Genomic DNA, 24,535 nt, shown 5'->3' with positions numbered 1-24,535 from the left:
GGATGAGAAAAAAAAAGACGTCTGTTGATGTTTTTTTTATGTTTATTATTATAATATAATTGATTACAGTCTTCTGTTTTGGATTTGAATTTCTCATTTTCATTTACCATCTGATCCTATCTTGCTATCTTCTGAAATTAAAAAACGTAATCCTTTGGCGCAAAAGTTCTTAAGGAAAATCATCCTGTCCAAAATATCACAGGATTATAATACATCTCAAGATCGCGGGATAAGATTTTAAGCCAGCATCAGAAATCAAAAATAGCTCAACAGATAAAATGTGCCTTTTTAAAATATATTATTCTTTTTGAATAATGTATAATTACACAATTTATCCACTGATACTGGTTACGGATATTCAGTCAATCTCATAGAAATTCAGACACCCAAAAATAGAAATTCAGACACGCGAACTTTCTAACCGTAGATAGCTATTTGAAAGTTTCAAAGAGGTTGAAAACAATTCGCAGCATGACGGTTCAAAAAATCAATAAAACCCCGAAACAGGAGAGACAAAAAAGGGAAGGAACAGAGTACCTAAGGAGGGAGGGAAAACTATTTGGGGGGGAAAGAGAAGAGGGAAAGATAGCCTGGACGGATGGAATATAAACATAGCCAATATGTGTAGGATGTAACAGTTTTGAAATTGTTACTCTAAGCAGAAAACATCAGATAGGGGCGAGGAAATTTAATGGAAAATGGCAGTCTATTTTTAGTTTTTACCTCTGTATATTTAGTCTTCAACTTACACCCTTTTGGCGAGGAAAGAGAAGAGGGGAGAAATGGACTGTAATGGACGGATGGGATCTAATAGCAACAGTAAACATAATTATTGTGAGGTTGCAGAATAAGCCAGAATTTAGGTAGGTACAAGATCCAAGCAGCACAGTACTTCCCTCGTGAGTTTGAACAACAGCTAGGGCTAAAAATAGTGAAAATACCTACACTAAGCTCATATAGGAAATGTAAAGTGACGCGAGTGAAACATCAAGGAAGCAGCCCCTCCACAAAGGAAAGTAAACGGGATGTTCAGAGGCGAAAGTTAAAATTGAGAGAGGGAAAAAAGTCAGTCATATAAAATTTAATATCCAACAAGCAACAAAAAAGGGAAAAATTGAAATTCCGAGGGAGAGAGATACAAATTTTCCAAGAGGGAAAAGGATACAGAACACATTAGCGAGGAGTTCATAGATAAGAGGAGAGAGGAAAGAAATAAATGCCATCACATGCACGCTGTCGAAACTTCCAAGTCTCCGCCTCCTCATAATATTGTACGCAAACTCGATAAGCAGACAGCCCTCATTGGTGGGAGCATTCCATGGAAAAGTTTAGGAAAACAAATATCTACAAGGTGTTATATGATGGAATTTGTGTTCCGGAAAAAGCAGACTTCCAAGTCTCCGCCTCCTCATAATATTGTACGCAAACTCGATAAGCAGACAGCCCTCATTGGTGGGAGCATTCCATGGAAAAGTTTAAGAAAACAAATATCTACAAGGTGTTATATGATGGAATTTGTGTTCCGGAAAAAGCAGACAAAAAAAAAACGGCCCGCATGTTGGGTCTAAAAATAGAACTGAAATCAATATACTAAACGGAAAAAAGGAGACAAAATAAAATTGTTTATAGTGTACCGACAAAAAAAAACGGCCCGCATGTTGGGTCTAAAAATAGAACTGAAATCAATATACTAAACGGAAAAAAGGAGACAAAATAAAATTGTGTATAGTGTACATAATAAAATTGTGCCCGTATGAAATGGGCTGTATTATGTACATACATGTATACTATTTACATTGTGAGAAAGTGGAACGTATTAGGTACATGTTGCTAAATGTTCGTATGTTCTGATTGAATTTCTGATATCTCGACTGTCTAAGTACAGTGGAACGTATTAGGTACATGTTGCTAAATGTTCGTATGTTCTGATTGAATTTCTGATATCTCGACTGTCTAAGTACTACCTATACCTACCAACCTAAAGAAAACTACTGATGCATTCCATCAAATCCAGAAAATAAAACTGATTAATCAAATGCCTACTCCGGTAAAATATAATCATCAGCAACAACCATTCTCCCAATCTAGGTATATTTGAACGTATTTCCAATGAGCTCATGACATTTTGGATCTAGACCCCCCAAAGTCTTTATGGTCATGAATGTCGCTGAGGTATACTGTGGGGTATAATCATCAGCAACAACCATTCTCCCAATCTAGGTATATTTGAACGTATTTCCAATGAGCTCATGACATTTTGGATCTAGACCCCCTAAAGTCTTTATGGTCATGAATGTCGCTGAGGTATACTGTGGGATCATTTCCCAAAGCTGCTCCTAAGAATATAGGAAAATATTGCAAGGTAAAGGTCCCTAAAAGAAAAGTAATGCTAATTTAAATACATAAATCGTTGTATGGCAAATGGACAATGAAATTCCAGTTGTTGGACAAAATATATTAACGTTCTCTCTAAAAGTACATTTTTACAACTTAGGAACTAAAATCAGTAAGTATATAGGTATGTAAAATTATATACAAACTGATTTCGTCAATTTATTGTGAGAAAATTCTTCTACAGAAGTGTGGTACTCGTAAGTATATAGGTATGTAAAATTATATACAAACTGATTTCGTCAATTTATTGTGAGAAAATTCTTCTACAGAAGTGTGGTACTCGTATATTTGCTAGCAGTGCTAGCCATCAATTCCCTGAGGCTGATGGATTATTCCACATTCCAGGATACTAGAAAATATTTTGGACATAAAGGTCAGCATGGTTATAGTATCAATCCAACTCTTGCGTTTTAATTTCTTTGTAATAACTTAATAAGTAATAACGCAAGCTAGGGACAATATTATAGATACCCGTAATGGGTACCTACATGCTCAACCCCCGTTAAATTTCTGATTTTGTTGTTTCAGTGGACTTCGACGCACAACGTCGCGCGTCGGAAAAAATGAGGTAAACATTATAAAGATGAGTTCATTAGTGGGTAACATGTTCCTTTCAATTCCAGACACAATAAAACGTTATTCGCAATATGTCGACATACCTTCAACAATATGTTTTCCTCTAAGCACCGCTGTTCGCGTTTATTGAAAACTACTTGCTACTCATATTATCGTCAAAAATTAACTTGTGACAAAGCATGAGGCACATATCTACCTACTTTTTGAAAAATTTCGCCTGCGGCGCTGAAAATTTTAAGTTAAATCAGCCCAAACTGGGGGCCCCGCGCCTTTGAAACTGCCCCGGGCCCCGCGGGGGGCTAATCCGGCCCTGACTTGGGTAATTAGAGTACTCATTCGAATATAGATTTTACTTTCAGAATTACTAGTCCGTGTATAATGTCCATACACTGTATGGATATTACGGGAATACTATTTTACTAACGATAAAAAATGAGACGTGACGTCACAGACAGGGTGTGGTGTAATATGCAGTCTAGAAGTCAGACTCCCGGTTGAATTGGGTGTTGGTTTTTACGATGTTTTCGACCGCGCTATGCCATCAGGGACCTATCCATCCAGATATTTTGCACCTCCATGTTCTGCAGATTCAAAATAAATGCTGTCCCTCAATTCAACGCAGAGGATGAATAAAACAATGAGTTCATTTTGCAGAGTACAGAGTTGTAGGATAGGCCCCAGATCAGTCTGTCTGGTCATTTAACCCTTAAGTTCATACTGTATCACATTTATTTTGATACATGAACTTTTCGGTACCTACCACTCCTGCGATCTGTTGGACTTTTTTTGAACATTGTTGATTCTGAGAGGTTCTCTATACACTTGGCAACACTTTGTGATAGAGAGTTATCACTTTGTTTTGAATTTAAGAAAAACATTGTCATTTCTGTCGTGAAAACCAGCAGGTGTCTTCAGAGGAAGATTTTGTGATTTTCAGGGTAAGTTTTGATGTATTTCCGTAAATATTTTTAATGTCGCAAAAAATATGGTCCTATTTCTTGTTCTTTCATAAATAAGACAACGCAAACAGATTTACTTCAATTATTATAGCAACTTAGCAAAACGCCAATTTCTTTGTGTATCACATATGGTGACATATGATACACCATGCACTGAGGGTCAAGCAAATCAGACATCAGAGATACAAAACTTGTGCTTTTCATTGGTCCGTGTGTGTGTGTCTGTCTGTAAACAAAATATCTCGAGAACGGTAAGAGCTAGAGCAGTGTTTCTTAATTAGTTTGGCCCGCGGAACCCTTTTCAAAAGGTGAACATCTTTGCGGAACCCTGAACTTTCAAGTTTGCCCCCCCCCACCCCCACAGTTCCCTCTATCAAACCTCTAAAAAAAGCTGTATAAGATGAAATACCTACCTATACCTAACTACCTAGTCTAAGATGGTCGTTTTGAAACTGCATTTTATCTAGTGTATGATTTTTCCAAAATATCTCGCGGAACCCTTGCCGTCAGCTCGCGGAACCCCTAGGTTCCGCGGAACACCAATTAAGAAACACTGAGCTAGAGACTTGAAATTTGGTATGCAGTTGTCAAATGTGACAAGGATGCGACACTTTTGGGTAAGGTCGGTGCAACGCTTGGTGGTATTTTGCCGCTTTCTGGCGGTTTTCGGCGTAATTTATTATTATCTCGGGAACGGTAAATACTTGAAATTTGGTATGTAGTCCACAAAAGTGACAAGGATGTAACTCAATACCATAGGTACTGCGGTTGGCGGTATTTAGACCGATTTTTGGCGGTTTTCCACCGCTTTTGGCGTTTTTCCTTTAGGGACCTTACTGCATGGTGTAACATATATGATACACTAAGGTTTTACCGGTATATCTCGGTTAAAAAAAAAGATAAAAAAATAAAAAGAATGGGTATCTTAGAATTCCCTAAGGCAACACATATATTTTTTTCGGCAAAAAAGAAAAAATCATGCACTTAAGGGTTAAAATACCCACGGTGACCAGGTATCGTTGAACCTCTTCGGATCTGCCTGCACAAGATCCGGTTGCTCGTGGCTCTGAGGAACCAATGTTCTCCGGTGGTATTTGAGCAGCTCATAAAGTTGACTAGAAATATCAGGTCTGGAAGACGCGATATTGTTTTGCTCGCAAGGATCATTTCCCAAGTTAAACAAATAGCAGGGGCCATTTGTGCACGGAGAGGGTGTCATGGGCGCTGGATTGGCACCACAATGTATCGTCGCCTGTTGACGAGTTGACCTCATCTTGTCAATGTTTGAGATGGGGAGGAATATATTCTGTGATAGTTGCTGAAGACTTTGGTAGGTTTTGCTCTCGACGATGGCGTTGAAGTTTAAGAGTGGAACTTTGTTGGACCGAGTTTGCCCGTAGTAGCCATCCATTGTTCCGTTCTCCTGAGTGCCTGAAAAGTGGGGGAAGTGGGTATTTCATATTTTAGGAAAGTAAATCTGGGGGATTGAAATACACACTATGGGGAATATACCTGTTTGAGTTCAGATAGTTTGTATAGTTAGGAGATTAAAAACAGAGTGTTTCACCGCCGTTTTTATTTTACAGCAATGAAACAACTGCTACATAGCACGCGTGTGGTCTGTGTCGTAGCATGCCCATCCAGAAATACCTAAATCTTTGATTTTACTTGAAAATATTTGGCTGATAAAACACGGCAGGTTCCTATAATGGAGTGAATAAATGGGCAAACTTTGCTAACTAAACCGAACGTTTTCCCAGGGTTAGCTAAAAAGCCCCATAATTTTAATACCTATATAGCTCATAAATCATAATTTTATTATTGTGATTTTCTTACCTAAAACTAATTTCCACGAATCCAATCTTACAGCTGCCGTCCTCTTCTTCTCATCAATATTGATCAGAACAGAATTCCTTCGGGATGGTGTGTTTAGTAGCAGGGAGCTCCATTGATCCAAACCATCGATATTCTCTTCTCATCAATATTGATCAGAACAGAATTCCTTCGGGATGGTGTGTTTAGTAGCAGGGAGCTCCATTGATCCAAACCATCGATATTTAGCGGCAATCTACTTGTATCACCACCTGAAAATGATTGAAGGGAAATTCATTGATAACTCTTGGAAATTGATCTACCTAACTTATTTTTGTCTTCGTCATTGAGAAATAAATTCCATGCCCGAAAAGGTGGTGTGAAAATTAGGACAACATAGTGTCACCACCTGAAAATGATTGAAGGGAAATTCATTGATAACTCTTGGAAATTGATCTACCTAACTTATTTTTGTCTTCGTCATTGAAAAATAAATTCCATGCCCGAAAAGGTGGTGTGAAAATTAGAACAACATGTTAAACGGTCTAGTTTTGAGAGCGAATTTTCTCGAAAATTTCTCTTAAAAAGACAAATAACTGGTGCTTTTACCCTAACTCTTAAAATTCAAAAAAATGTCCAATGAGTCTAATATTCAATAAAGCTTTCTTATAGGAAAAAAACCGGTCTCATTTTAGCCTATTTTTCACAAGAAAACTCTACTAAGGTTGGAAAATGCAACGTAATCTGGCTGAATCGGGTGCTAATCATCATCACCTCATTTCCACTTTCACCAATTTGTTCGAAATTGATATTCTGATATTCTCTTCAGAACATTTTCAAATCATTTTACGCTTTGGCGACTTGAAAAACTAGTGTACCCTAAAGACGAAAATTATTTTGCATAAACATTCCCGTGTAACATGTGGCCAAACATGATAAATAGTGTTGCTCTTGAACTAATATTAAATGGGGGCTAGCCACCCCGACCCCTTGGAAAGCAAGTGCAGTAGAACTGACATGCCTTGCATTTCGAAAGCACAATTTCAAATTGATTTTTTGAAACGAAAATCTGGCGCGAACATTCTCGACTTTTTGTTACGTATATTATGAATCTCTAGAAAATTTGTAGGTAGGTAGATACCTAAGTATAGTTCAACAGTAAAGGTCCCTAGGTACCTAAGTGAAAGTCTAAAATTCAACTTTTCCATCGTACATAGCAATTGCAACAATTTCAGTACCTATGCGATAAAAATATATGCTTTTATTAGGTACCTAAATAAACATGAGTTACATGAGCAAAAAGAAACAATCCATAGATAGACTCTATATGAATTGTTTCTTTTTTTCTTTAGGGATGGATAGACCATAGAGTTTGACATTTCAACGTTGGAAAATGTTCCTTCCGATCTTCCGAACATTTACAAAGAAATAAGAGCTTTGAAAAGAGCACTCGCGTGGGAGGTCATAGGTACTTTCTTACATATCTACCGACTTAGGCCACCTACGTAATGGTAAATTGATAATAAGAACGTGGATTTGATGTCAAAACCTACGCCATGCCGCCATCGCCATAAGCTTTTTCCCCAAAAATCACAATTTCTTCTGTTCTGAATTTGAACTATCTACCTACGTACCTACATGAGCCATCGCCATAAGCTTTTTCCCCAAAAATCACAATTTCTTCTGTTCTGAATTTGAACTATCTACCTACGTACCTACATGAAAAAAAAGTAGAAAAAAAACCTCTGATTTCTTATCTCGAAGAAAGTAATTGAAAAGTTTTTAGTTTTCAAGTGATAATGGTGTAAAAAGAACTTGATTTAATATGTGACTACCGGTGAAAATTAATTTCCGTCTAGACTAATCACAATATTCAATGAACTAACTAAGTCTTTAAATAATTACCTAATTTTCCCAAAAAATAACTCGAAATGCCACCTACATGTTTTCTGTGTCGATGGGAAAAATTATAAATAATTGCACTATGATATTCTAACAAAATCTAAAAGATTAGGTAATTAGTAATTAGCTAATTAGGTAGGTTGAATTGTTAGAACGAACCGGCAGCCGTGTATAATGTTGGTAGCCAATCCGAGATGTGCATCATTTGTAATGAAACTCTTGGATTCTGCTGAATTTGTGGACTCCATAGAATAGCAGGAACTTTGACACCTCCTTCCCAAAGTGTGTTTTTCACCTGAAAAGTACAAATAAAATAGTTCAGAAATAGAGCATTAATAAGAGAAAATAATAGGTACCGATAAGCTTCACGCGTAGCATAAATTTTACATGATATTAGTGGATGTGTCAATTTCACCAAAACTGTTTCGCGTTGCATAGTTTTACAAAGTAATGTGAATGTAAAACTATGCAACGCGGAACCGCAGCAAAACTAAATTTTGGTAAATTTAGCACATCCACTAAGATCATGTGAAATTTCTGCTACGCGTGGAGCTTACTTTTTGCCATCCGATTCTGCTCTCAAGGCTCAAGGTTTTGATTTAATTAATAGATTTTTGTGGCCTGTTTCAAGAGATTATCATTAAGCTGAGACATAACTCCCTCTGGTCGTGATCTTACTTGATCAACAAATTATTTCCACTCCTAGAATTAGAGATATTAAAACCCATAAACTTTCAACACCTTCAAGGTCCTTTAAATTTACCAATTTTGTCTAGTCCGGTTACGCGATTCTTTCGCCCACAATGCCTATTATTTTTCGTCGCTTGGTTAGTTTGACAGCTAATTACATTAGTAAGGACATCGGTCTGGTTTAGGGCCTCAATTTAAATTAATTATGCAATTCCAGTCTGTTCAAATTCGCAACCAAAATTTTTGTGACAATTAACGGAGTCAGTCATATGAAGTTATTGATTAGTGATCAAGGTAGGCCAAACCAGCGACGTAATTACCGCTGGATTATTCTTGTGATGAAATTTGCCACCACTTCGTCCGTGGATTACCAAGTTACCAACAAAGCAGACTAGCCAACGAGCAATCAATATTGACCAAGTCTAGACCACTTGATCACGAAGGAAAGCAAGGATAAGGATTTATTTCCACTCCTAGAATTAGAGATATTAAAACCCATAAACTTTCAACACCTTCAAGGTCCTTTAAATTTACCAATTTTGTCTAGTCTGGTTACGCGATTCTTTCGCCCACAATGCCTGTTATTTTTCGTCCCCTCCCCCCCCCCCCCCCCTCTCTCTCGCTCTCTCTCTCTCTTGACAGATTTTCTTTTTTTCGTGTACCTACGAGCTATAGGTACCTAACATCTGAAATTGATTTTTATTGTTGACTTAAGATCATTTATTAGATGCTGGGTCAACACGAGAACACCAGAAAACGTCGCTTGGTTAGTTTGACAGCTAATTACATTAGTAAGGACATCGGTCTGGTTTAGGGCCTCAATTTAAATTAATTATGCAATTCCAATCTGTTCAAATTCGCAACCAAAATTTTTGTGACAATTAACGGAGTCAGTCATATGATTCAACACGAGAAACCCGTTTGCAATCGAAAGAATTTGCAATCGAAAAACGGGAAGGTAGGTACAATTTTTTGTCGAACCTAGGATCTTCTACATAGCAACCACTGACTAAGCTAACTATGCCATCACTCAGAGTATAAATCGGTATAAGATTGAACGTTGAACCTATGATTCGATACAAAAAAGACTGTTTTTTTTAGCTCCTAACATTTTCTCTTCGAAAGCAAAATCGCGTCAGCATCCAGACTAGCGCGTTCAGCATATCGATCGCTTACATCAGCATTTACAAACTTCTTCCATCTTCTTCGTATGTATGCTTTAGGTATTAAAAAAAAAAAGCGAAAAAGGTACGCGTGACGTAAAAAATTTCCCGTCTTCGCTAGTTTCCTTTTTTTCGAGGAGGAATGGATTTTACGATTTAGATTCATCCAGAGCATTTTATTCATCGTTTTTCACGAGGTTTGACAGGTATCGAAAAAAAATGTTTTTTCGACGATTTATTTTAGGTACCTTACATTATTATGATCTTGAAATTGGCATTCCAGTGCTCGAAGAGGCCCCTTGTGCTTACAACCTACTTAATGAATTTGATAAAATAAATGAAATCCGTTTAAAGACTCCTGCTTCCCCACCCCCCTAAATGATTTTTTTATTGGACCGTAATAGAAACTTTTCATTCTCAATGTATTTTGTAAAAACAAAAAGGGGTACAAACCCGTCTACAAGAGTAGGTATCCTAATAAAAGCCAGGATACTTACTCCTCTGTAGGGATAGTTTGATCCCCAGTTACGGTAGTTTGACGTCTCTCTATATTCAACTGTTGGTGCCCCGTTGTCAGACATGAAGATTATGATGCTGTTCTCCAACATGCCTTTCCTTTGAAGTGCACTGATCACTGTTCCCACTGAGTCGTCCAACTTTTTCACCATGGCTGAAACAGGAAAAAAAAAAAACGAATTACCATGAGTGATTTTTGAAGGCTTTCATGACGGGATTCCAACGATGTGAGCTCTTCCACCCAACCAAATTTGAAAACATGCCTTTCCTTTGAAGTGCACTGATCACTGTTCCCACTGAGTCGTCCAACTTTTTCACCATGGCTGAAACAGGAAAAAAAAAAACGAATTAACATGAGTGATTTTTGAAGGCTTTCATGACGGGATTCCAACGATGTGAGCTCTTCCACCCAACCAAATTTGAAATAGGATCAACAAAAATCAAGGGGCTTGAAACTCACGATTGTGGACTTTTAAATTAATGGCCTTCCCCCAGCTTGATTTTTAAAAATTTTGAACGAAAACTTTACAGTCCTTCTTTTTTTTTCTTAAAAAAGAAAGATCAACAAAAATCAAGGGGCTTGAAACTCACGATTGTGGACTTTTAAATTAATGGCCTTCCCCCAGCTTGATTTTTAAAAATTTTGACCGAAAACTTTACAGTCCTTCTTTTTTTTTTCTTAAAAAAGGAAAAAAGTTTATCCCGGATTCAAACCGCAGTCTCCCCACTTGCACTTCCACTAGTCAACTGCATTTCTGCCCTACATATCCCAACTTAATGGATTGCAGTAGTGGTGTTGACAAGCTAAATTATGCATCTCCACGATGCGACGGAAAGGGAAGAGAAGGGACAAGAAAGGACGGGAAGAGATTTAAGGAATGTGGTCGTACGATAAAGTCTGAAGGAAATGCATGTGAATCATGTTCATTTGAATACTGTCACATCCATTTTCTCCTCCTCCCCCCCCCTCTCTCTCTCTCTCTCGCTCTCTCTCTCTCTCTCTTGACAGATTTTCTTTTTTTCGTGTACGAGCTATAGGTACCTAACATCTGAAATTGATTTTCATTGTTGACTTAAGATCATTGACTTAAGATCATGCTAGGTCAACACGAGTATATAGATTTATTACCAGCATACGTTCTTCTGTTGGGATCAGTAATGTATTGGAATTGGTTGATCGTTTCCTGTGGCGCTTCCAAGTGTTTTCCTGCGTTTCCAGCATGAGCCGCTAGATGAGCGAGGTATAAAAACAACGGTTTATCCACGGGTTGATCTTCTATCAACTGGACGGCTTCCTTGGTGAACAAATCGGTGGCATATTCACCAACGGTGTCCCAAGCGGTGCTGAGATTTCTTCGCATATCGTGACCATTTAGCTCAACGGTTCTGGAATACTGGAAAAATATCGGGAAATAGAAGCGATCAAATCTGTACTACTGGGAAAATATCAGAAAATTGAGAAGAAATTTTTATAGAAGTATTGATTCCTCGTCAGAAGAATGCCACGAGTAGGTAGGTATGTTAAGCAGCACTCTAAAAGACTTGATTTTCATCTTCGCAGATTCGAAGTCCACCGCGATTTTCTTTTATGTCAGCCTGAAAATATAGTTGTTATGCAATGTGCTGTAGTTTGAAAACAGTTCGATTTACTGTCAAAAAAATTCAAGGATTTTTTTCATCCTATGACATAGTTTTGGCAGAAAAAAAATAATAATAATAAACAAATAAAATGATAAAAAAATAAATTCGAGGGATGTTTTCATTTCATTTTTTGTAATCAGTATTCGCGTAGGCATTTCATTCTGCATTCCCCTCCTTTGTTATGTCGAAAGAATTCCGAGGGTTCGAAATAGATATAAAACGCACACCCACACGATGTTTAAACTTTGTCTTTTGCTCTTTTGTTTACACTCTAGTCATTATGTTTGAAATAATTACTCTCTGACGTCATATTTCATGACGTCAATGTTTGAGTGTGTTGTAGAAGAATTATCTTCTGCTTCTATTTTTATTCGGCACAAATAAATAATGGAAAAGGTTAAAAGGCATTCAACTATATAATTGTTCTTTCATCGAAACTAATTAGGTAAAAAAGTTTTGATATATTTCAACTATTTTCTATCTTGATCACGTTTTTATGTTCTTTTACAAATACAGATTGGGAACATTATTTCAAGTTTTCAAATTTTCTACGATCGGAGAAAGCTCCTCCTTAGAGGACTCTAAAACAGATGGGTATAAATAGGTTTCTTTTAAATTCAAATTACAGATTTCTTTCTTTTCTTCTCTTTATCTATCTATAAAATTTCACCTTACGTTATGTAAGGTGAAATGAAAAATTGGAACTTACCTGATCACTCAAAATATGATCATAATAGCTTATAACTCCATTTAGATAACCAAAGTGGGACTCAAATCCCCTGTACAAAGGTGTGCACCACAATGTATCGTCGCCTGTTGACGAGTTGACCTCATCTTGTCAATGTTTGAGATGGGGAGGAATATATTCTGTGATAGTTGCTGAAGACTTTGGTAGGTTTTGCTCTCGACGATGGCGTTGAAGTTTAAGAGTGGAACTTTGTTGGACCGAGTTTGCCCGTAGTAGCCATCCATTGTTCCGTTCTCCTGAGTGCCTGAAAAGTGGGGGAAGTGGGTATTTCATATTTTAGGAAAGTAAATCTGGGGGATTGAAATACACACTATGGGGAATATACCTGTTTGAGTTCAGATAGTTTGTATAGTTAGGAGATTAAAAACAGAGTGTTTCACCGCCGTTTTTATTTTACAGCAATGAAACAACTGCTACATAGCACGCGTGTGGTCTGTGTCGTAGCATGCCCATCCAGAAATACCTAAATCTTTGATTTTACTTGAAAATATTTGGCTGATAAAACACGGCAGGTTCCTATAATGGAGTGAATAAATGGGCAAACTTTGCTAACTAAACCGAACGTTTTCCCAGGGTTAGCTAAAAAGCCCCATAATTTTAATACCGATAAAATTGGATTTCAGAATAATAATCCAAAACACCATTTTTCAAAATCAAGCCCCCCCAAAAATTTAGGCAAGAACCGCCTATGCCTTTGTTATGTCGAAAGAATTCCGAGGGTTCGAAATAGATATAAAACGCACACCCACACGATGTTTAAACTTTGTCTTTTGCTCTTTTGTTTACACTCTAGTCATTATGTTTGAAATAATTACTCTCTGACGTCATATTTCATGACGTCAATGTTTGAGTGTGTTGTAGAAGAATTATCTTCTGCTTCTATTTTTATTCAGCACAAATAAATAATGGAAAAGGATAAAAGGCATTCAACTATATAATTGTTCTTTCATCGAAACTAATTAGGTGAAATAATTACTCTCTGACGTCATATTTCATGACGTCAATGTTTGAGTGTGTTGTAGAAGAATTATCTTCTGCTTCTATTTTTATTCGGCACAAATAAATAATGGAAAAGGTTAAAAGGCATTCAACTATATAATTGTTCTTTCATCGAAACTAATTAAAAAAGTTTTGATATATTTCAACTATTTTCTATCTTGATCACGTTTTTATGTTCTTTTACAAATACAGATTGGGAACATTATTTCAAGTTTTCAAATTTTCTACGATCGGAAAAAGCTCCTCCTTAGAGGACTCTAAAACAGATGGGTATAAATAGGTTTCTTTTAAATTCAAATTACAGATTTCTTTCTTTCCTTCTCTTTATCTATCTATAAAATTTCACCTTACGTTATGTAAGGTGAAATGAAAAATTGGAACTTACCTGATCACTCAAAATATGATCATAATAGCTTATAACTCCATTTAGATAACCAAAGTGGGACTCAAATCCCCTGTACAAAGGTGTGTATTCTCTTCTGAAGAAGCCCAGGTGCCATTTTCCGATAGCTTTCGTTGAGTATCCTAACTCTCTTAGATACTCGGGCAAAAATCTCTCGGTTAGGGGGACACCTCTGGGTTCTGCGCCCCAAATTGGAGGTCCTTGCATACCTAGACGAGAAAAATTGTTAATTATACTCGTACGTATGTATCTACGAACTATGAACTCGTAATGGTAGCTGATTACAGTAATTTTTATTTTTATAGTTTTTATCTCTAACTAGCCGAAATCCTTAAGGCATGGCCGTTCATGTCACTCATCCATTTAGTGGTCTTGTTCGGCGTAGCTTAACAAAAAACGAACCGGAAAATAGCCTATAACCTTCACGGGAGTGCAAGCAATAAGTTGACAAAGTTTCACAGCAATCGGATGAGCGGTTTGGCCAGGCATAAAGTTCGAACAAACACACACAAACAAAATTTTATATATTAGATGGCAATATGAGACCCAACAGGTATTTCTTATTTAGGTGCTGTGGGCCAACAGAAAAAAAGATAGAATTTGGAACTTATAATAAGCGCTTAAAATTTCTAATTTTAGGGTAATTTCCGTAAAGGTAACTTCTTTTTGGAACACCCTGTACATTTTTATAATGGTGACAAATATGTAGCAGTGAGAAATAACCCCACGTACACAATAAATCAGGGAGGATTTTAACCTTTACCCTCTCCCCTCTTCTCCTCCTCCTCCTCCTCTTACTTTCCTTATTCTCATTCTTTTTCTTCTTCATCATCTTCTTCTTTATCTTTTTCTTCTTCTTCATCTTTTTCTTCATCATCATCATCATCATCATCATCATCATTAATAATAATAATAATAATAGTGCTTATTTATACTGCTCGCATAGGACTGAAAAGTCCCTTTACTCCAGCAGTAGGCTACTACTATTATTGTGGTCAAACTCTCAAATTATATGAGGATAAAATTCCATACCTCGGCTGGGATTGAACCCACGCCCTCCTGTTTACCAGGCGAGCGCCTTGACCACTACACCACCGAGGCAGGTCGTGTGATGTTCACACCAGATTTTTATATATTAGATAGGAGGAAATTTCCTTTCTTTAACAGGACTCAAGACCGCGGTTCTTTGGTTGCAAGTCTAGACCACTTGATCACGAAGGAAAGCAAGGATAAGGATTTATTTCCACTCCTAGAATTAGAGATATTAAAACCCATAAACTTTCAACACCTTCAAGGTCCTTTAAATTTACCAATTTTGTCTAGTCCGGTTACGCGATTCTTTCGCCCACAATGCCTATTATTTTTCGTCGCTTGGTTAGTTTGACAGCTAATTACATTAGTAAGGACATCGGTCTGGTTTAGGGCCTCAATTTAAATTAATTATGCAATTCCAGTCTGTTCAAATTCGCAACCAAAATTTTTGTGACAATTAACGGAGTCAGTCATATGAAGTTATTGATTAGTGATCAAGGTAGGCCAAACCAGCGACGTAATTACCGCTGGATTATTCTTGTGATGAAATTTGCCACCACTTCGTCCGTGGATTACCAAGTTACCAACAAAGCAGACTAGCCAACGAGCAATCAATATTGACAAAAAAAAAGTGAAACATCTACCTCTTATTATCTATTTCTATTTTATTCTATTCTCCAAAGGAAAGTAAAAATAAGGACTATTCTCCAAAGAAAAGTAAAAATAAGGACTATTCTCCAAAGAAAAGTAAAAATTCAACCTCCAAAACTTAATTAAATCCGGCAAGATTATTCAGTCTGTATTGTGGAAACATGCGCGTATTTTCCAATCCTTTGAAATAAATCAGTGATAAAAATAAGGACTATTCTCCAAAGAAAAGTAAAAATTCAACCTCCAAAACTTAATTAAATCCGGCAAGATTATTCAGTCTGTATTGTAGAAACATCGGGGCTGCGCGTATTTTCCAATCCTTTGAAATAAATCAGTGTACATTATTTAAGTCGAATCAGGAAAACATTACCACAACTGAATCTGCTTTACATATTTTTGATCGATTGCTTTATTTCCTGACAGATTTCCAAGTTCTTCACTTAGCTCATCTCTACTAAAGAGTCTTAATTGCCACCTTTATGAATCACAAGTAGTTGAGAAACAAATAAATCTAACCTTAACACGGGGATCTTGTTTCCTTTTAAGCTATCACCAAACAGTAAGAACCCTAGGAGCTTCGAGAACAATACTATCTCATGCATCTCTATAACCCGTCATTAAAATTTTGGTTCTGCCTTGGTCCTTACTCCTTACCAGTGTGTATTGGATATTTCCCTGTCATGAGTGAAGCTCGAGATGGCGTGCAAACAGGTTGAGCATACATATTATTCAGTATAATTCCATTATATGCCAACGCGTCTATGTTGGGTGTAGGAATCTCATTTGAACCGTGAAAACTTAGGTCATTCCAACCCTGAAAAGAAATAAATGGAAATCTTAATTAGCTTGATGATCTCGCTGTTCAGAGCTTGGAACTAAAGTAAACATAAACAATAAGCAAGGTCAAAGTTGTGGATTTCGTTAGTGCTACCAGGAATTTAAATGATTTTGAGATGAAAATGGACACGAGACTAATGTTCTGAATCTTTTACACACAATAGGGTAAGTATACCTATTATTAACACAAGTGTACCGACTGTAAATAGGAAATGGACACGAGACTAATGTTCTGAATCTTTTACACACAATAGGGTAAGTATACCTATTATTAACACAAGTGTACCGACTGTAAATACTTTGTTACAAGGACTTCATGGTGTTGCTTGTTTGCCAAGCTTCAAAGTGTTAAAAATATCTTGGAGACATTTCAAAGCTCTTTAACTTACAAGAAGATTGTTTAATTTTTCAAATTTCAATTTTATGACAGCAGAAGAACTTTTTTCCCTTCAAAATTTCTGGAATTCATTTTCTGTAATTATGAGGATTTTCAGGAAAAGCTTCTTCTTCGTAATCAGAGAGCTCGAAAACTTTTGAAATAGTTACCTACTTATTTTTGAAATAGTTGCGAGTTCGCGCCAGAGAAGAAAAGAAAACAATAAATTACTTTCTAAATTAAGGATTTTTGCATCTGATGTTTTACCTATACTTTTTTCTTCTAATTCAAGTTTTATACACCTATTTCTTTCAATTTTATCAGAGTAAAAGACCATTTCTAGAGTTGATAGAATTAGTAAAGGAGCTCTTAGGAATTCTCCGATATCCTCAAAAATGTGAAGAGGTTCTCAGATTTACAACAAAATAATTCATTATATAGATTTATTACCAGCATACGTTCTTCTGTTGGGATCAGTAATGTATTGGAATTGGTTGATCGTTTCCTGTGGCGCTTCCAAGTGTTTTCCTGCGTTTCCAGCATGAGCCGCTAGATGAGCGAGGTATAAAAACAACGGTTTATCCACGGGTTGATCTTCTATCAACTGGACGGCTTCCTTGGTGAACAAATCGGTGGCATATTCACCAACGGTGTCCCAAGCGGTGCTGAGATTTCTTCGCATATCGTGACCATTTAGCTCAACGGTTCTGGAATACTGGAAAAATATCGGGAAATAGAAGCGATCAAATCTGTACTACTGGGAAAATATCAGAAAATTGAGAAGAAATTTTTATAGAAGTATTGATTCCTCGTCAGAAGAATGCCACGAGTAGGTATGTTAAGCAGCACTCTAAAAGACTTGATTTTCATCTTCGCAGATTCAAAGTCCACCGCGATTTTCTTTTATGTCAGCCTGAAAATATAGTTGTTATGCAATGTGCTGTAGTTTGAAAACAGTTCGATTTACTGTCAAAAAAATTCAAGGATTTTTTTCATCCTATGACATAGTTTTGGCAGAAAAAAAATAATAATAATAAACAAATAAAATGATAAAAAAATAAATTCGAGGGATGTTTTCATTTCACTCGAAAACTGAGAAATTTCTTTTTCATTTCTTTAGAAGAATATTTTCTCAGTAGGTATTACACTGACGTTGACAGTTTAAATACTTTTATAGGTACCTTTTGTTGTACCTGCTTTTCATACAAATCTCGAAAACTGAGAAATTTCTTTTTCATTTCTTTAGAAGAATATTTTCTCAGTAGGTATTACACTGACGTTGACAGTTTAAATACTTTCAACCCTAGTTAGAATCAATATTGGCAGACCTACTCAAAGTCACCCACACTCCAAAAGGAATCAAAAGGGAAAACTCCAAGTGTTAGTACCTATCGCTCTGAAAGCTCTAGATAAATCATACATAAATTTCTGCTTCAGCTGAGACTTGAACCCGCGCACTGTTGTTTACCCAGACCTTGACCTTGACCGACGACTAGATAAATATTCAAGAGGTAATAAAGTTCCTGAATAGATATCAACAATAACGGATCAGGTATTTAACATTTTTACACCTAATATAACAAATATTCATGAACAAGTAGATACCTAGTATACGAGGAATAAGCACCGAAGCATTACATAATAATCTTCCTGATTCATGATTGATTTAATAAATAACACTGAGCTGTTTGCTGATAGCTAAGATACTGCTATAGTTATTAAATACCCATCTACCTATTTTGCTTCCGAGTAGGTATACCAAGAGATTAGCCTACCTACTTATCTACATTTTAGTTTCAGATAGAGGTGTGACGGATAATTTTCAGGATTCGGATATCCGAAATTATCCGAAATCCGGATAATTTACAGCTCTAGTGTCACAGCTTTGGGAACAAAGGATCTTTGTAGTCAGTAGCAAAAACAAGTTGAATTTACCACTTCCCTACTGAGCGGAGCTTCGAATAAAAATGTATATGTATGTATGTGTGTACTAAATACATTTAGACCGAGTGGAGTCGACACAAAAGCGAGCTATACTGCAGATGACGTTGGTTAATCCCCCATTAAGCCCCGCCCCTTTGGGGAGCTTCAACAAAATTCCTAAATGTCCAATTTTATGTTATGAGAATTATTGAAAATTAAATTTAATAACTATCTAGTATGCATAAAAGCAAAAGGATTTGTTAAACTTGGGTATCGGAACATAGTATTACGAGTTGCTTGACATCAGTTTTAAAAGTGTTGGAAATACATTTAGACCAAGTGGAGTCGACGCAAAATAAAAATAAATCCATTATTTTTATCCTGTTAATCTGATTAAGTTAAAGCTATGTTATTTTTACCACACTTGATTGTGGCTGTCACCATTTCATTTTTTACTTTCTATTACTACAGTTTAGCGGCTATACTGTAATGAAAGTATTGCAATCGGTCCAAATTTTCAAAATCGGGAAATGGGTGGAAATATCCGTTTTGGGGTCCCCTGATAATGAAAGTATTGCAATCGGTCCAAATTTTCAAAATCGGGAAATGGTTGGAAATATCCGTTTTGGGATCCCCTGATGTCAAAAAAGTGATTTTTATCGGTCCAAATTTTCAAAATCGGGAAATGATTGGAAATATCCGTTTTGGGATCCCCTGATGTCAAAAAAGTGATTTTTAGACCATGGTCTGTACGTATATCCCCTGATGTCAAAAAAGTGATTTTTAGACCATGGTCTGTACGTATGTATGTATGTGTGTGTGTACTACCGGTTTGAATAGATGCTAGAGCCCGATGGTTAAATAATACAAGTGATGAAACTCTGAAAACCATATATTATGAAAAACGACGAGAGACACAAATATTCCTCAGACAAAAGAAACGAGGTACGCGGCACCCAATATCGTGCAGGTCATGAAGTGTTGGGAGATGCAAATGCAAAAATAGGAAGGGAAAACACTTACAGAGACGCCATCGGAAGGGAGAGTTTGCATGAAAGAACAAACAACAATGGAACACGCTTCATCAATTTTGCTATGGAAAACAACTTGAGAATCAGTAGCACGAGATTCCCACATAAGAGGATTCATAAAGGAACGTGGACAGCCCCAGATGGAAGGACAGTAAATCAAATCGATCACATCGCGATTCAGAAGAGATTCTCGAACAGCATCAAAGATGTTAGAACACTACGTGGAGCGGACTGTGATTCGGATCATTTCCTTGTGAGAGCCACCATGAGAATAAGATTGAAAAGAACAAGGAAAACCATCACCACTCAAAGAAAGTACTGTCTAGAAAGCCTAAAAGATCCTAAAGTGCACAATAAGTACCAAAGAGAGATAGAGCAATGTATCGGAATGGAACCATCAGAGGAGATACAACGAGATGTGGATCAAAACTGGAAGCAATGTAAGGAGACCATACAGGATGTAACATCGCGAATGCTGAATAAAAGACAAAAGAATGATAAAGTATGGTTCAACTTGGAATGTCAACAAAAAGTAAAGGAAAGAATAGATGCTAGAGCCCGATGGTTAAATAATACAAGTGATGAAACTCTGAAAACCATATATTATGAAAAACGACGAGAGACACAAATATTCCTCAGACAAAAGAAACGAGGTACGCGGCACCCAATATCGTGCAGGTCATGAAAGAAAGAAGACTGAAGTACCTATGCAGGACACATAGCAAGAATGGGGGAAGATAGATTACCTAGGAGAGTGATGCTGGAGGATGTCGGTGGGCGAAGATCAAAGAGAAGGCCGAAACTCAGATGGGGGGCCCCCGAACTGAGGGGGTCTAATGAGGGGTTTGATAGGTCTGTTATCCCAAGGCCTTGATGTAACCTAGAAGTACCCTCACTGGTATATTTCAACCTCCCGTTTCTCTAAAATTCACCTGCAGCACCTCTAAAGAGTCCGCATACTCGCAGGTTTATTCCAGAGAAATGCTGTGAGTCCATATACTATCCCATTAAGAGGATACCAAGAGGTGCCTAGGCCAGAGAGCTACTTGGGGCCCCCGAACTGAAGGGGTCTAATGAGGGATGAGGGGTTTGATAGGTCTGTTATCCCAAGGCCTTGATGTAACCTAGAAGTACCCTCACTGGTATATTTCAACCTCCCCAGTTTCTCTAAAATTCACCTGTAGCACCTCTAAAGAGTCCGCACACTCAGGTTTATTCCAGAGAAAATCTGTGAGTTCATCTACTATCCCATTAAGAGGATACCAAGAGGTGCCTAGGCCAGAGAGCTAGCTCGGGGCCCCCGAACTGAAGGGGTCTAATGAGGGCTTTGATAGGTCTGCTATCCCAAGGCCTTGATGTAACCTAGAAGTACCCTTACTGGTATATTTCAACCTCCCCAGTTTCTCTAAAATTCACCTGTAGCACCTCTAAAGAGTCCGCACACTCAGGTTTATTCCAGAGAAAATCTGTGAGTTCATCTACTATCCCATTAAGAGGATACCAAGAGGTGTCATCGAGGCCAGAGAGCTAGTTCAGGGCCCCTAAATCGTAGGGGTCTGATGAGGGATATTCAGGTACATAATTATGTCGTTGTACCCTACTTCCTGAGACGGACTTGACCATAGTCCCATTCAGGTACCCTCAAAAGAGCCAGTGTTATTGTCTGTGGCTTGACAGGGCTGGTTTTGTCTCAGTTTTACGTCCTCCAGCGAGACAAACCTCTTTAAGTTACTTATTTTAGAATTGAGATGTCTACAGTAAAATGCAGCAAGCAAAGTACCTAATGCTATGAATAGTAATAGGAATGCATTTAATGCAGTTGTTTCTCGTGGTGAGTTGATTGAATGCAAATATGGTGGCTTGACAGGGCTGGTTTTGTCTCAGTTTTACGTCCTCCAGCGAGACAAACCTCTTTAAGTTACTTATTTTAGAATTGAGATGTCTACAGTAAAATGCAGCAAGCAAAGTACCTAATGCTATGAATAGTAATAGGAATGCATTTAATGCAGTTGTTTCTCGTGGTGAGTTGATTGAATGCAAATATGTAATGGACTAATGGTATTAACGATCTATCAAAGATAGGTTAGTAATACTTTTGGCGCCTAGGTTAAGCGAACGGTTAGTAATTCAGTGAGTTCAATGGGTAGTGATTACTGATTGCCTTCCTGGTGCTATCAGTGATAAATAGAATAGAATACTCGTATGTACGTACCTTGTCAATATGCTGTCAGGATAAATGTGTTGAAAAGTCCTTAACCCCAGAGTCTGAACTGCAAAAAGCATCTGGCATCTGTCATTTGATGAACTAATTCGTCCTGGGACATGGTCGGTTCCTGGTGCTATCAGTGATAAATAGAATAGAATACTCGTATGTACGTACCTTGTCAATATGCTGTCAGGATAAATGTGTTGAAAAGTACTTAACCCCAAAGTCTGAACTGCAAAAAGCATCTGGCATCTGTCATTTGATGAACTAATTCGTCCTGGGACATGGTCGAAGGATTGGAGCCAACAGACCTGATATTTTTTTTAATGTTTCAACTTTCTGTCTTGGATTAAGATCATTTATGTATTTCAGTTCAAGAAAAGGGATGGTAAAATACCAGAGAACTCGTACTGATAGGTTTCTATTAGGTGGGGATATCAGTAGTAAGGCTACAAGCGTAGATTTTTGATTATGAGAAATGAGTTGTCAAGCAATAAGTTGACAAAGTTTCATAGCAATCGGATGAGCGGTTTGGCCAGGCATAAAGTTCGAACAAAAACACACAAACAAATATTCATTTTTACTTTCCTTATCCTATAGGAAGCCAGTTTTTTAGTGCCAAAACACGTTTTGAGGTCCCTAGAGCCTAAATCCAAAGTTTCAGCCATTGGTCCGTGTGTGTGTCTGTCTGTCTGTGTGTCTGTCTGTAAACAAAATATCTCGAGAACGGTAAGAGCTAGAGACTTGAAATTTGGTATGTTGCTGTCAAATGTGATAAGGATGCGACACGAAACTTTTGGTTAAGACCGGTGCAACGGTTGGCGGTATTTTGACCGCTTTTTGGTGGGTTTCGACCGCTTTTTGGCGGTTTTAAGCCATATCGACTAAACGGTTAGAGATATTGTAAATGTTACAACAGAACACCCAAATAAGCACCATTCAATAGGATAAGGAATAATAATAATAATACTTTTTTATACTGCTCGCATAGGACTGAAAAGTCCCTTTACTCCCTATTGAGGATAAAATTCCATACCTCGGCTGGGATTGAACCCACGCCCTCCTGTTTACCAGGCGAGCGCCTTGACCACTAAATAGGACTGAAAAGTCCCTTTACTCCAGCAGTAGGCTACTACTATTATTGTGGTCAAATTCTCAAATTATATTGAGGATTCCATATACCTCGGCTGGGATTGAACCCACGCCCTCCTGTTTACCAGGCGAGCGCCTTGACCACTACACCACCGAGGCAGGTCGTGTGATGTTCACACCAGATTTTTATATATTAGATAGGAGGAAATTTCCTTTCTTTAACAGGACTCAAGACCGCGGTTCTTTGGTTGCAAGTCTAGACCACTTGATCACGAAGGAAAGCAAGGATAAGGATTTATTTCCACTCCTAGAATTTCAGGTTCGGGACTTATTTTTTTTTTAATACGTATTCCGCAAATGTAATAGAAAGTCGTGTGATGTTCACACCAGATTTTTCCAAAAGTTCACCGATGATAGACTTGAAAAAATCCGAATAACTAGAAGAACACTTGTGATTTCTTCACCCAGAATCAGAAAATCCAAAATTTACTCGTACCTATCTAAACGATTGAAAAATAAACCTACCAAATCATCAGCCAAAATAAATATAATGTGCGGCTTTTGACAATAAACTATCGACACATACGATGTCAAGAATAAATATAAGAATATAAAACAATTATTTTTCCTCATAATTTTAATTGAAAACACATAAAACGCGAACTAATTCGGAAAACGGAAAAAAATCGAAACACTTTAGGAAAAAAATCGGTTAGTCAATACTATGATTATGAGTGATGAATGAAAAATAATAGAGAAATCTAATGAAAACCTCCTGAGAATATTATTTATAGATTTTCTGTCAAAAGTATAAGATATGTACTCCCTCACTTCTGGTTCAAATAAGTAATGAACGAAGGATTCAAGCTGAATAAAGAAGCTGAATTTCCTAGCTCGGGACGATAAGACCTTAGCAGTTACAGTTCCCTCTGTCAAACCTTTAAATAATAATACTTAATAAAAAAAAAAGGAAGACCTTCATTAGGGTAGGTACTCAAAATATTCCATCCAGCGATTTCACAACACCCACGTTAAAATCTGATAAGCTGTAAGCCTAAAGAAAATGAAAACTCATTCCTTTTAAGCCTTCTTCGTATAAACAAGAGAAAAATCGATACTAAAAGGGAAAGTAAAAAAAGTTTGGGAATTTTAGCACATCCACTATTTTTCTGATAAAATTGGCGGATGTGTAAAAATTACCGAAAGAAACAGGTAGATACCTACCTCTTTAAGTTCTATTCTATTCTATTATGGGACTGGTTGCTCCTCTCCCGAGAGAGTATGCAATTAACACTGCGACCTCTGTAGTAGATCTATTGTGACCAGTATTTTTTCCCCTGCCCGAGCTGCTATCCCCCGGCCTTCCCAGTTTCTCTAAAATTTTAGGATTCATGTCCTACATGAACCTTAAGCGTTGTTACAGTCAGATGTAAACAAAACTTTTTTTTTTCAAATACGGTAGGACTCATGTGAGACATGAAACTTCCGAAAAGCGATTTGTGGTAGGCTTCATGTCACACATGAAATTGTTCCCTCGCTTTTAATTTCTTTTCTATTTTTTTCCTAGTTGAGATAGAAACATCT

At 37.2% G+C, this 24,535-nt stretch overlaps 1 protein-coding gene and 1 long non-coding RNA gene across 2 annotated transcripts; one reads left to right on the top strand and one right to left on the bottom strand.

Moving 5' to 3' along the window:
* Nucleotides 1-2,216: 2,216 nt before the first annotated feature.
* LOC113470908 lies at nt 2,217-2,774 on the top strand. Its single transcript, XR_003393798.1, has 2 exons — nt 2,217-2,518; nt 2,604-2,774. It is a non-coding gene; the product is annotated as an uncharacterized LOC113470908 (long non-coding RNA).
* A 2,078-nt stretch (nt 2,775-4,852) lies between these two features.
* LOC103517846 (arylsulfatase B-like) lies at nt 4,853-23,711 on the bottom strand. Its single transcript, XM_026829645.1, has 9 exons — nt 23,477-23,711; nt 16,141-16,300; nt 13,786-14,012; nt 11,142-11,406; nt 9,994-10,166; nt 7,803-7,938; nt 5,942-6,013; nt 5,766-5,852; nt 4,853-5,360 (listed from the first exon to the last, which is right to left on the bottom strand). The coding sequence occupies exons 1-9, from the start codon at nt 23,582-23,584 to the stop codon at nt 4,921-4,923; spliced, it is 1,668 nt and encodes a 555-aa protein (XP_026685446.1). The 5' UTR covers nt 23,585-23,711; the 3' UTR covers nt 4,853-4,920.
* Between the last annotated feature and the right edge of the window lie 824 nt (nt 23,712-24,535).

The sequence above is a fragment of the Diaphorina citri genome, unplaced genomic scaffold (assembly GCF_000475195.1).
Source record: "Diaphorina citri unplaced genomic scaffold, Diaci psyllid genome assembly version 1.1 scaffold57, whole genome shotgun sequence".
In the NCBI taxonomy this organism is placed as follows: domain Eukaryota; kingdom Metazoa; phylum Arthropoda; class Insecta; order Hemiptera; family Psyllidae; genus Diaphorina; species Diaphorina citri.
The sequence above is the reverse complement of the archived record's forward strand: the minus strand, read 5'-3'. Positions and strand labels throughout refer to the sequence as shown.

Bases quoted from the DNA above. Each gene is read 5' to 3' on its own strand.
- LOC103517846 (XM_026829645.1), bottom strand. From the start codon at position 23,584: ATGAGGAAAAATAATTGTTTTATATTCTTATATTTATTCTTGACATCG. The intron at 16,301-23,476 runs GTAGGTTTATTT...ATTTCTTTTCAG, and splicing joins TTATTTTGGCTGATGATTTG to GGTTGGAATGACCTAAGTTT. The intron at 5,853-5,941 runs CATCCCGAAGGA...TACTAAACACAC, and splicing joins CTCCCTGCTACTAAACACAC to CATCCCGAAGGAATTCTGTT.